The 12,401-nt window shown below is 43.9% G+C and overlaps 1 protein-coding gene across 1 annotated transcript in view; it reads right to left on the bottom strand.

Moving 5' to 3' along the window:
- Positions 1 to 11,961, bottom strand: part of LOC147640890 (MOB kinase activator-like 1A) — a 30,546-nt gene extending 18,585 nt beyond the window's left edge. Inside the window, exon 1 of the mRNA XM_086816354.1 lies at positions 11,800 to 11,961. Coding sequence (XP_086672480.1) covers positions 11,800 to 11,822 — 23 coding nt within the window. The 5' untranslated portion in view covers positions 11,823 to 11,961. The remainder of the gene's footprint in view (positions 1 to 11,799) is intronic.
- Positions 11,962 to 12,401: the final 440 nt, after the last annotated feature.

Here is a 12,401-nt window from a genome sequence, read left to right as displayed (position 1 = left end):
TGCCATTATTGTGGCAAAAAGGGACACATTAAAAAACAATGCTACAAATGGAAAAATGATCAAAAGGAAAAGGGAAAAGGCAAAGACAAAGAGAAGGATGAAGCCAAAGATGTAAAGCCAAAGGGCAAAAGTGGAGTCAAGATCGAAGAAATCAATGTGTCACATGCAGGTGGCAGTGAGGATGAGGTCCTCTTTACGTCTTCACTTGATGCCCATTCACTTCTTACAGGTGGTCATGGTATGCACTCATGGATCATTGATTCAGGTGCCTCCTTTCATGTCACAGGTTGCAGAGACTTGTTTGTCAGGTACACTGCTGGCAATGAAGGAGTGGTTTATTTGGGTGATAACCATGCATGCAAAATTCTTGGCAGAGGTGATGTGAGGCTTGTATTTTCAGATGGCTCACAGCTTATGCTCCATGATGTCAGGCATGTGCCTGAGATCAAGAAGAATCTGCTTTCTACTGGACAGCTTGATGATGCTGATTATGTTACCACATTTGGTAGTGGAAAGTGGAAGATTAGTAAGGGCTCACTGGTTGTTGCCAGAGGCTCTAAGGTGGACACTCTTTACTTTATGCATGCAGGTGTTTGTCACCATGCTAATGTAAATGCAACCGAGCTGCCGGAAATTTCTATGTGGCATAGCCGGTTGGGACACATGAGTGTCAAAGGAATGGAGCAATTGTCTCGTTTGGGTTACTTGCCTTCTCTAAAGTTTTCAAGTTTTCAGTTTTGTGAGCATTGTATATATGGTAGGCAACTACAGTGCCCCCATAAGAAAGCTCTTGGACAGAAAGATGCTCAGTTAGAGCTTGTGCATACAGATGTATGTGAGATGCCTCAGCTTTCTTTGGGAGGTGCAAAATATTTTGTGTCTTTTATTGATGATGCCACACGCAAGGTGTGGGTTTATCCTCTTCGTTTGAAGAGTGATACATTCTCAGTGTTTGAGAAGTTTGTTGCTCTTGTTGAGAATCAAACTGGCAAAACACTGAAGGCTTTGCGTTCCGACAATGGTGGAGAGTATACGTCCAAACAGTTTCAGGACTTTTGTGATGCTAAAGGCATCAAAAGGGAGCTCTCTACTCCTTATGATCCTCCACAAAACGGGACAGCAGAGAGGATGAACAGGACCATACAGGAGAAGGTCCGTTCTATGTTGTCACATGCTGCATTACCTCATGGTTTTTGGGCTGAAGCTGTTATGACAGCCGTTCACCTTATAAACAGGTCACCTAACACGAGGCTTGGTGGGAAAGTGCCAGAAGAAGTATGGACAGGGAAGCCTCCGTCATACAAGCACTTGAGAGTGTTTGGTTGCGTTGCGTACGTGCACATACGCAGGGAAATGCGCACCAAACTTGATCCCAAGTCTCACAAATGCATATTCCTAGGATATGGTGACAGAGGTGAAATGGGGTATAGACTTTGGGATCCCATGAATAGAAAGATCATACGCAACAATGATGTCATTTTTGATGAAACATGCATGTATAAGGAGCCTGCAAGGCAACAGGAGCCTGGCAGAGTCATCTTTGATGATGATGGACATCATGGACAACAACAAAGGGCTGTAAATCAGCCATTACAGCAGGAAAACCAGCCCTTAAATGGTGCTGAAAATGGTCCAAATGGACAGCCAGATATGGCAGAAGATATCCCTATGGATATACCACAGTTGGAGGAGATACCGGGCATGATATTTCAGCCTTATGGCATGGAACAGGAGCCACCAATGGGTGATATGCAGGCTGGACAGCAACCTGCAAATGATGGTCATTGGGTACGGAGGTCCACTAGACCCTCCAGAGCCCCTGACAGGTTTGTTCCAGGGGTTGACTATTTGATGCTTACTGACTGTGGGGAGCCCTCATGTTATAAAGAGGCTTTACAGAGGGCAGACAAGGCTCTATGGGAGCGTGCCATGAAGTCAGAGATGGATTCTCTGCATAAAAATGAAACATGGAAGTTGGTGCATTTGCCTGCAGGCAAGAAGGTTTTGCCATGCAAGTGGGTATACAGGCTCAAAGTTGCACCAGATGCAAAGCCAAGATACAAAGCCAGGTTAGTGGCTAAGGGCTTTAAGCAGGAATATGGTGTGGACTTTGAGGAGATCTTCTCTCCAGTGGTCAAAATGACCACACTTAGAGCTGTGTTGGCTTTGGTTGCGCATGATGATCTGGACTTGATTCAGATGGATGTGAAGACTGCTTTTCTTCACGGTGATCTCCATGAGGAGATATATATGCAGCAACCAGAGGGTTATGCAGTAAGTGGAAAGGAGAAGCTTGTATGCAAGCTGAAAAAGAGTCTTTATGGGCTCAAACAGGCACCAAGAGAATGGTATCATAAATTTGATACATTCATGAAATCTCAGAAATTCAGGAGAAGTGACATTGATCACTGCTTGTACACCAAGAAAGCTTTGGATGGCAGTCTCTTGATTCTCATTTTGTATGTTGATGATATGTTGATTGCCGGGAAATCTCGTAAAGAGATGGATGCATTGAAAAAGAGGCTGCATGAGACCTTTGATATGAAGGATCTGGGTGATGCAAATCACATCTTGGGTATGCGGATACTTCGGGACAGAAATCAGCATGTGTTGTATTTGTCTCAGAAGGAATATATTGGCAAAGTTTTGCAGAGGTTCAATATGGACGGGGGGAAGAAGGCTAGTACTCCTTTGCCTCCATATGTGAAACTCAGTGCTATGGACAGCCCACAGTCAGATAGAGACAGGGCTGATATGGCCAAGATTCCGTATGCTTCAGCTTGTGGCAGTCTCATGTATGCCATGGTTGCTACTAGGCCGGACATTGCATTTGCAGTGGGAGTGGTTTCTAGATACATGGCCAACCCTGGCAAGAAGCATTGGGAAGCAGTGAAAGGTGTCATGAGATACCTGAAGGGCACACAGGATTTGTGCATTTGCTTTGGCAAACAGGATGCATTAGTGCATGGTTACACGGATTCGGATTATGCCGGTCATCCAGATAACCGGAAGTCTACTACCGGTTATGTATTTACATTCACAGGAGGTGCTGTGTCATGGATATCCAGGATGCAGAAGTGCACTGCCTTATCTACTACAGAGGCCGAGTATATTGCAGCCACAGAGGCTTGCAAGGAGGCATTATGGCTATCTCGGTTAGTGGTTGATTTGGGCTATACAGGGGATATTCCATTGTTGCATTGTGACAGTCAGAGTGCCATTCAGTTGGCAAAGAACCCTGTTTTTCATGCAAAGACGAAGCATGTGGATGTGAAGTATCACTTCATCAGAGAGGTGATAGAGAACAAGCAAATTCAGCTTGTTAAGATTCACACGGATGACAACCCGGCTGATCTGTTGACGAAGAGTTTGCCTCCGGAGCGGTTTGCTCATTGCAGACACTTGATGGGCATTGGATGAGGCCATTTTCAGCCTTGATATGGCCTTGTATATTATCATGTACATGCTGATTTTTTCTTTTCCTTTACTTAAGGGCACTTTGCCTTTAAGTGGGAGGTTGTTGGGGTAAAGGCGTTATGCCCACCCTTATAGTGTGTACAAGCCCATAAGTTATAGTACATAGTACACTTAGTACTTTTAATGTACTAAGTGCACTATGTGTACTAGTGCAATATACATGTGTGATAGGGGAGTCACACACTCATGCCTCATGAGTTGACTTATCCCCACAACTCTCTCTCTCTCTCTCCCTTGCTTCTCTGTGTATGTCTCCCATGAATGATCTCTAAACCCTAATTCAGGTTCCTTCTCCCATCAAAGTTTACCATCATTTTTGGAGAGCATTGTTTGATAACTTTGGTACTAAGTTGAATTTTTCCAGTGCATTCCACCAAACACAGACGAACGGCCAAACAAAGATATACAACCAGTTGGCCTTTGATGTGCTAAAGTGTTATGTCCACGATCAGCAAGGTAAGTGGGAATCTTATTTGCCTTTAGTTCAAGCTGTTTTGAATGATTCTTTTTCTTCAGCTATTGGCAAGACTCCATATGAGGCAGCATTTGGAAACCTTTCCAGTCATTGTTGACCAGGACCTCGTCTTCAGTACCTGAAGCGAACAGAGTGACGGAGTCTTACCAGGAGATTTTAGAGTCAGTTAAAGACAGGTTGGCTAAAGCGCAAGAGGCCTATACTTGACAGGCTAATAAAGACCGAAGGGATATGAAGTTTTCAGAAGGGGATTGGGTTTATCTTCGGATTATGAAGAGCAAAGGTTGAAACAGGTGGGCAAGCGATGCCCAAAGTTGTCTTTCAGGAGCTTCGGACCTTTTCCAATCAGGGAAAAGATTAATGAGGTATCTATGCAGTTAAACCTACCTCCGAGTTGAACTATGCACGACGTGTTTCACGTCAGTTGGTTAAAGCCATATGCAGGTCCTATCCCTTCAGAAGTCAAAGACGAAGCGGAACCATATCGTTGATGAAACAGAAGTTATGGCTCCAAAATAGATCCTTTTGCACCGTTTCAAGCATGGCTCAGACCGAAGACTACGACAGTTCCTCACGAAGTTTCAGGATCGAGGGACCCACGAAGCGGTATGGCTTGACAAAGAGTTTTTCAAGGACTATCGGACGTTATTGACGGATTATTTGGAGGCTATGCAACTTCCGTCAAGTTAAGCAGAAGGGGATTCACGTGCATCCCGCACTTGGATGCCACATAGACATATCTGTACAGAAGGTGCAAGACCTGGGATGGTGAACTGGTCCCATGTGAGCCCAGTCCGGGACAAGTCAGCCAGGGATCCATCTCAGTCGTCCGAGGTCAGGTGTGCATTGTCCTGCACAGGAGTCCAAGGCCAGGTGTGCACTGTCCTGCACATGAAACAATGCCAGTCCGTGCTATAAGTCTCCCTCTAGAATGATGTCAGTGATTCTATGTATCTGGTATGGTATCGGATGCTAGATCACTGAGTAGTTAGTTAGGGTTTGCTTGTAGAACAAGGGGCCAGCCCATAGGGCTACCCCGGGTCTCTGTGTGGGCATGGGGATAGTATGAAACCACCCCCATGAGGGCCAGGAAGGCCCTGGCTGAACCCACCAGCCATGGAGGGGCTGTAGGACAGCCCTAGGGGCAGGCTAAGGGTAAACACTCAGGAGATACAGTCTTTGTATGGCTGTAGGGCAGGTATGGGGCAGCCCATACAGGCTGCCCAGCCTCAGGGTACTTGCAAAAACAGTGCCCAGCCCATCCAGAATCAAGCGCATGATGCCCAGCCCTCTAGGGAATGATGCGCAGCATTTTATGTGATTTCTCCAGCATTTAATGCTGAATATCAGTCGTGGGACAGAATTAATGCTGGCCGCTTGGTTTAGAATTGGCCGACTGCTCATTAGAAGAAGTATAAATAGGTGAGCCCACAATCCCATTATTTCATCTCATTTCTCACCAAGAGCTCAAGCATAAAAGGGCTAGACAAGCCAAGAAGGTGCTACGCAAAGGGGTGAAGGACTGCAGGTCAAGGGCAGGGTTTTCTCAGCCAAGAAAGGTCAAGATTCCTGTATTTTCTTTTCAGATTTTCATCATTCTAATAAAGCAAATACACCATCCGTGGTGGGGGCCCTACATAGGGTATTTGGGACCCAATACTGTGTCCTCTCCATCTCTCCCTCTATTTTCTGCACATCTTCATTCAATTTGTGCGTTAATTTCGTCGTAAAAAGAGTGCTGATTTCTAAGCATTGAAGTTACCGATCCTCTCCGAAGCTTCCGCATGTTACAGAGAGAGAGACTAGAGTGTGTATGTATGAGCCTCGAGGGAGGGAGAGAGAGAGGGTGTGTATGAGAGAGGGAGAGAGAGAGAGTGTGTGTGTGAAAGAAAGAAAGCTGTATTAAACGTTTGCAGAAGGCCAAAATGACCTATGAGACCAAAATAGTACATCCTCATCATCTGGATACATCATCAAGATTCAAGGGTACAAAGTAAAATGAAATGAACCGGTAGAGTATAGAGATAGCTCCAAAAGTGGGTATAAAAAACATAATCATCCTAGTGTTTGAACTTTGAACTTTGGGTCTTGAGAAAGGCTTAAGGGAGGGAGGGAGAGAATGTATGAGAGGGAGAAAGTGTGTGTGAGAGGGTTTGCCTTGGGCCCTTAAAGCCCCGTCTAAAGACTCAAACCAATAAATTTTTTAAAAAAAATGGTGGACGCCTCGATCAAGCAATCATACGCCTCGAGCACCTCGTACACTATGCGCTTGTTCTCAAGCATTGTACAACATTCTCCAAAGAATTAATATAAGAGCAAATACTCCTGCTTGTGGGGGAGGCTTCAATGGGTAAATTGGACCCAATACTGTGTCGTCTACTTCACTTCTATTCTCTTCTCTCTCTCTACTCCGTGAATTAGATGCTAAAGATCTCACCACATAAAGGTATAAAGAAGACCCTGTTGCGCGTTACGACAATCAACCTCAGTGCATGTAACATTGGTATCAGAGCATTAAGTTGGTGACCCAACTCGGCTACCTAAAGAAGTGAGAGCATCCGGTGGATAGTAAAGCTGCGGTCCGGAAAAGACACCTAGGCCTCCACCATGTCGAGAGAGAAATCGCATCAAGAAGAAAGCCAACAGGAAGTTATGGAGGCACAAAGCTTCCAAAGCAACACGCCAAAAGAAAGTATACTTCCGCCAAGCACTAAAGAGCTGCTCATAATAATGATGGAGCAAATAAATTCTCTGAAGATGCAACTTGCCGCAAAAAAAGAGAAGCCCAAAGAAGGACTCTCAGATCTGGCATATATGTTCTTCGGTCTGGAGGAACGAAGAAGAAAAGACGATGAAAGACGTGAAGAAGCAAGAAGAAAAGCAGAAGAAGAAAAAAATAAAGAAGAACAAAGACGTGCGGAGAAACATAGAGAAGGAAGCCACACGCAAGTATGAGGAAGACTAACGCCGTCAAGAAGCCGCCGACCGAGAGTTTCAACAAAGATCAACTGGGAGGCTGTGCAAATCTAGCATCAACAGACGATGACACAGATTCTGGCATCCCTCCCAAGATGGCTCAGAATACCTCGTCCTCCACCACCCCTACCACACCATCATACGAACCTCTCTAAATTTTAGTAAGTATGATGGTAAGTGTGATCATGCCATTGTTACTCAGTTTATTCATAAATTTAAAGCACATTTTCCGTTAGCTAAAATTACATATCCACAAGACAAAGTCCATGTGGCAGCACCCCAACTCACTAGAAGCTGTTACTTGGTGGCAACATTGGTCACATCTTAACACAAACCCTCCCACAGGCCAATTCCAATTTGAGATAAACCACAGTACCAAAAGCCATCCGAAATCTGTCTCAAAACAGTCCCATGAATCAGCTCATAAACAGTCCATGAAAATTCTGCACCAAAATTGCAATTGTGAGAAAAGCCTTTGAGGAAGAAATTGCATGGTTTGTGAGATTCCATGCAAGCAAGCTCAAGTTGGAACCCAATTTGCGGCTATAAGTAGAGTTGAAGAGAGTAACAATGTTGTTTTTATGTGAAGAATCAAAACATAGTTGGAGAGGACCCCTCATCAGACACAGAAATTCAAGGTATAGAGGTTTTTGGGAGTTTAGACTAGTGATTTAATTAAAGGAGATTTCGCTCTTTACGTACGAAGAATGGAAGCCCAAGCTGGTGGCAACATCAATGAGAGATCGAAGAGACCTTACTCATTGAGTTTACTACTTTAGTGGGGACGAGGTGTCTATGTGTTACATGTACTAAGGTTGACCGCGGTAGCATGCAACAAGGCCTTCTTTAAACCTTTACTTTGGTGAGATCTTTAGCATCCAATCACCAAGTAGAGAGAGAGAGAAGAGAATGTAGACGACATGGTATTGGGTCCCAAATACCCACTTAGGGGCCCCCTCCTGCAAGCAAGAGTATTTGCTTGTATTACTTCTTTGGAGAACTTCTGTACAATGCTTGAGAACAAGAGCTATGACTACCCAACGCAAGGACAAGGAAGACCGTACGTCGATTGAGAATCCACCAATCCAAGGGCACTGTAGAAGACTCTTCTAGCCAATGATGCAAGTCCAGACTAGCTGTAAGACTGCACATATGCTGGCTGCATGCTGAAGAGGGGCTTCAATGTTGCTTGGAGAGGATGAAGACTAACTATTTGTATGCAAGAAGACCTAGGCCTCAAGCACACTACCTCTAGAAGCTCTGTGACTGAATTCTGATTTGATGATTGATGATCTATGCTGGAAACTAGGTGCTTGCTTATATATGGTGGTATTTCTGTGGGAGTCCACCCTCAGGTCAGTTTGCTGGTTAGGGCAGTTTGGCCTTCTCTTGTATTATTTCAGTTTCTTACAGCGATACAAGCAAATACACCAACATCAGTGGGTGGCCCTGAAGTGGGTAATTGGGACCCAATACCGTGTATTGTGCAAAGCTCCTTATCTTTTCTCTCTCCCTCCCTCTCAATCTCTTCCAAATCAGTAATTATCGTACACCTTAATCATAATTAACGTGCTTCCCGCTACCACTCATGTAAAACACCGAGCAAAGGACTTCACCTAACTTATTCAATTCTATATTGATGAAATGAATAAAACTTGCAAAGTTGCAAAGGAATCTGTTGAATCTGCTAGATACTAAACCTCTCACTAGGCTCACTCTGAATAGAGCAAGAAACCCTCGTGTAGTCCTCCTCAGCTGCTGAACTCTCCCGAAAAAGAAAGCTGTGGACTGATCTCTGTTGAATGCTATTGTCCTAGCTCAATATGCTACTCTTCACAACTGATCTTCTCTCCCTTGGTTGGCTGCTCCAAAAGACTCGTGGAAAATGTGTAGAACAAAGAGAAAGGGGTTTTACTTAAACAAAATCTACGCCGACCAACTACTACTTAAACAAAATCTAGGCCGACCAACTAAGTCATCTGACTTTGCATTGATTTGTATTTTGCATAATTGCATTCATACTTTGTTAATTGCCTATAACTGCCTCTTCTTGGAGTCCTGCTTCACATTAACAACCTCTTGTCCCTTCACATCTAAGTGTTGGAGCTGATGAATGTGAGTCTGAGCACGACACTATTCAACATAGTGCTTGGGTGAGCCCTTCTTTGAGAATTACCTGTTAGCTCCACTTATAGATAAGTCACATGTTTGCCACCATTAGACCAATGTTTGGTTAGATCTTCACAAATGGCAAGCAGCAGACTTTAAAAGATTCTAAACATTTACCAAGCAATCGCAAAAGCAGATAAATTTGAAAATTCTTCAAAACATGTTGTTACAATGTCACCTCTCCCCTGCAGCTCAAGAGAGATTTTAATGAAAAAACATGATTAGTATCAACAAGCTTGAGCTTCACTGTCCTCATGCACACGAGTGTGGACCAACTCCAAGCATACAAGTGCAATTTGGATGGATCCAAAGTGGTTGGGAATCTGACAGAAACAATTGTCTTTAGGTAAGAGCTTGTTATTCTGATTCGGCGAGTAGACCTTGAAGCATTCATGCATTCATCCACACAGGACACCAGCAATGGGTCCCAATAACCAAGAACCCCCCTCCCCAAACAGAAAATCCCTTCTTGCAAAGTATTAGCTTTACAACTATGAGAATGTACAAATCCAAAGGCTGCCTATATACTGAAGAATAAAATTTTCACCATGCTCTCTCTGCAATACAGACCAACAACGCAATTCTTCCGGTAACTCCACAACAGGTACACTTTGCTGATATTGTGGGCTCTAGATAGATGGTCTACTTTGCTGCTGCCATGTCACAGGAACTGCACACCTAATGAGGGCTGCTATGGGCTCTTCTGATGCTCTAAGGTCTAAGGTGGAGAAAGATGAAGAATGAGAGGCTATGGATCTTACCTATAGGACCTCATCGTGCAAAAAGCTGGCCAACTTGGCTGACCTTGGCGCCTTGCCTGTAAGGTGCCCACAGGCCTGTCCACTACCCTGTTCAGCCTGTACACCACCCTACATGACCTTCAAAATCAGCCAATTATGCTCTAAATCTTGTGTGCCAAATCCCATCTCCTGTTGCTCAAATGTTTCAGGTATGCTCATTCTCATAGGACAATGCCTCACGGCACTGATTTTAACATCCCCGCACACCATAAACCACCTTAACCACAGTGGCATTTTATACCATACCCAACAAGCACCACAAGGTTTAGCAATCCTACACTAGATATAGATCCACACACTATAGGCTCATCCCTTATATAGGTCCCATTCTCTATTGATAACCATGCTTTCAATAGTCAACTGCTAATTCATGTTACACCTTGCATGACCCATTGAGTATAGAGCTTATCCCTTAGCTAGTCCACGCACAAATGTAATATATTTCTCCATAAAGAGCTCACATCCATAGGGACAAAGTCACCCTCTGGGTTACACCATAGTTCTCAATTAACCTCTTGAACACCAACTCCTCATGGATCATGCAAGTTCTCAGAACCTCTTAACATCATGAAAGGACCTATTCAGTTTGTCAAAAACCAACTAAAACTCCCTCATGTAGAGAACAGACCATCATAGAGAACTCAAGGAAAGCTAGTGACAGATTCACTAATCCAACCATGGATTCAATTGATTCGGGGCACTCCAAGGGTAGGAGAGTTAGAAGGGTGATTAAACCTATGTGCAAGCCCTTCTGATCATAGCCATAGATGACATCTTAGCAGCCACCAAAGGTTTTGGCAATTATATATCCACCTCATGGGTCGAGACCCACACACAATTGGCTCTGTATACAGTTGTGTGCACATTCACTCATTATGTAGGCCCTGGACCATAATTAGTAACTGTTCTTTTATAAAATTTTAACTCGCTCTTTGAGCTAACCCATGTTACACCTTGCGAATGTTACTATCCCATAACCTCTGTAGACCAAGGTTGTAACAGCAGCTTTCCTTCTTTTTTCCTCTTAATCTGATCCCTTTCCAAATAGCATTCATCTAGGAACTTTCAGCCCTTGCATCCAACCGGAAATTCTCATACACTCTTGCCTTCGTCAGAGTTTGCCTTCCTTGTTGCAGATGCCCCGTGTCTAACACCTGCCAGAATCTCTAGCCCAAGGCCTGATGTGAAGTTGTTAAAACCCTGTACTTTTTGTTTGTAACATCTTTTGCCCGTTCCTGATCATAACTTAAAAAACAAATCCTGCATCACATCAAAAGAAATGCCACAAGCCACATGTGTGTCTTTTCAATTGTTTCCACATCTAGAACATTACATTTACCAGTTGCAGTACGTGCATGAGCCTGTTCAGCACTCCAATATCTGACTACGGTGCACATCTAGATAGTGCAGGCTATAGAGTACACCCTCATGAAACACAAGCCTACCAAGAAAGGTACTATCGACGTTTGGGATCAAGTTCATCAAAACCTCTCAGAAATTTGGACAAGATTCTAAAAGAATCGTGTTGAAAAAGAAGTGTAGAGATCGCTTCCAATCTGTCTGAAGCCCACGATCTTATGCTTGTCGCGGTTTGCAATGGAATGATTCTTGTCGTGGTTGCAATGGAATGATGATACCACGTAACAGATCAACTTAGCTAGTTGTTAAGATTCAGAGGCAACAATCTCACAGAGGCCAACATGATTTTGTTCTTGTCGAAGGTCACCGGGGCATGATGGTTCTCAGCTTAGTTATGTGTACTGTCTACTCCTAGGTTAAGAGCCATTGATCCCGCCATGGCTTAGCCATGGTTAGCTGTGTATTGTACGCTTAGGCCGTACACACCATTGGGGGCGTGTCAGTATTCACTGCATACATAGGGTGTTTGTGAGATGTATGTACCTGCCCAGCCCAAAGAAGCTCATCGCGCGTAAGGCGGCCGTCACAGCGTGATGAGTCTGCACACACCGTACCGGGAAGAAGGATAGCAAGCGCAGCCTTTTCTTCCTTCGCTTCGAGAGAACGCCAGATGCAAGTGTTTGTATTTGATGCAGGAAATTCAACGCCTCTATTGTACATGTACATAGTTTTCAACCGCAAAGTTAAAAAAGTTCAAGTAAATTAAGAGGAAAAAAAGTCTCTTTTCTCCAAAATTGTTATTTGGTACTTGGTAAGATTGGCTCCTTCAAAGTCTCTTGATCGATTGCGTCAGCAAACCAAGGGTTGAGATTACTTGATATTGAAATTTAGTTTTTTTTTTATAATGTCTCATTGTCGTAGATTCGCTTCGGTGGCTCCATTGCATCTCAAATTAGCCTGATTTTGTTTCTCTCAGTCAAAAATTTGCACATTTACAAGTGTCCAGGATAGAGAGCACTTGCTTTGCACCCAAAACCCACATTGTTCATTTAAGTTTTCTTTTGAATATGGTTTTGAGGTCCACATGTTCGCAAGCTAAGGACCAACATAGACGCTTTGGACCCACAAGGGCTCTTGATTAGGGT

This window comes from Cibotium barometz, chromosome 2 (assembly GCF_041138505.1).
Source record: "Cibotium barometz isolate CiBa-2024 chromosome 2, ASM4113850v1, whole genome shotgun sequence".
In the NCBI taxonomy this organism is placed as follows: Eukaryota; Viridiplantae; Streptophyta; class Polypodiopsida; order Cyatheales; family Cibotiaceae; genus Cibotium; species Cibotium barometz.
The sequence above is the reverse complement of the archived record's forward strand: the minus strand, read 5'-3'. Positions and strand labels throughout refer to the sequence as shown.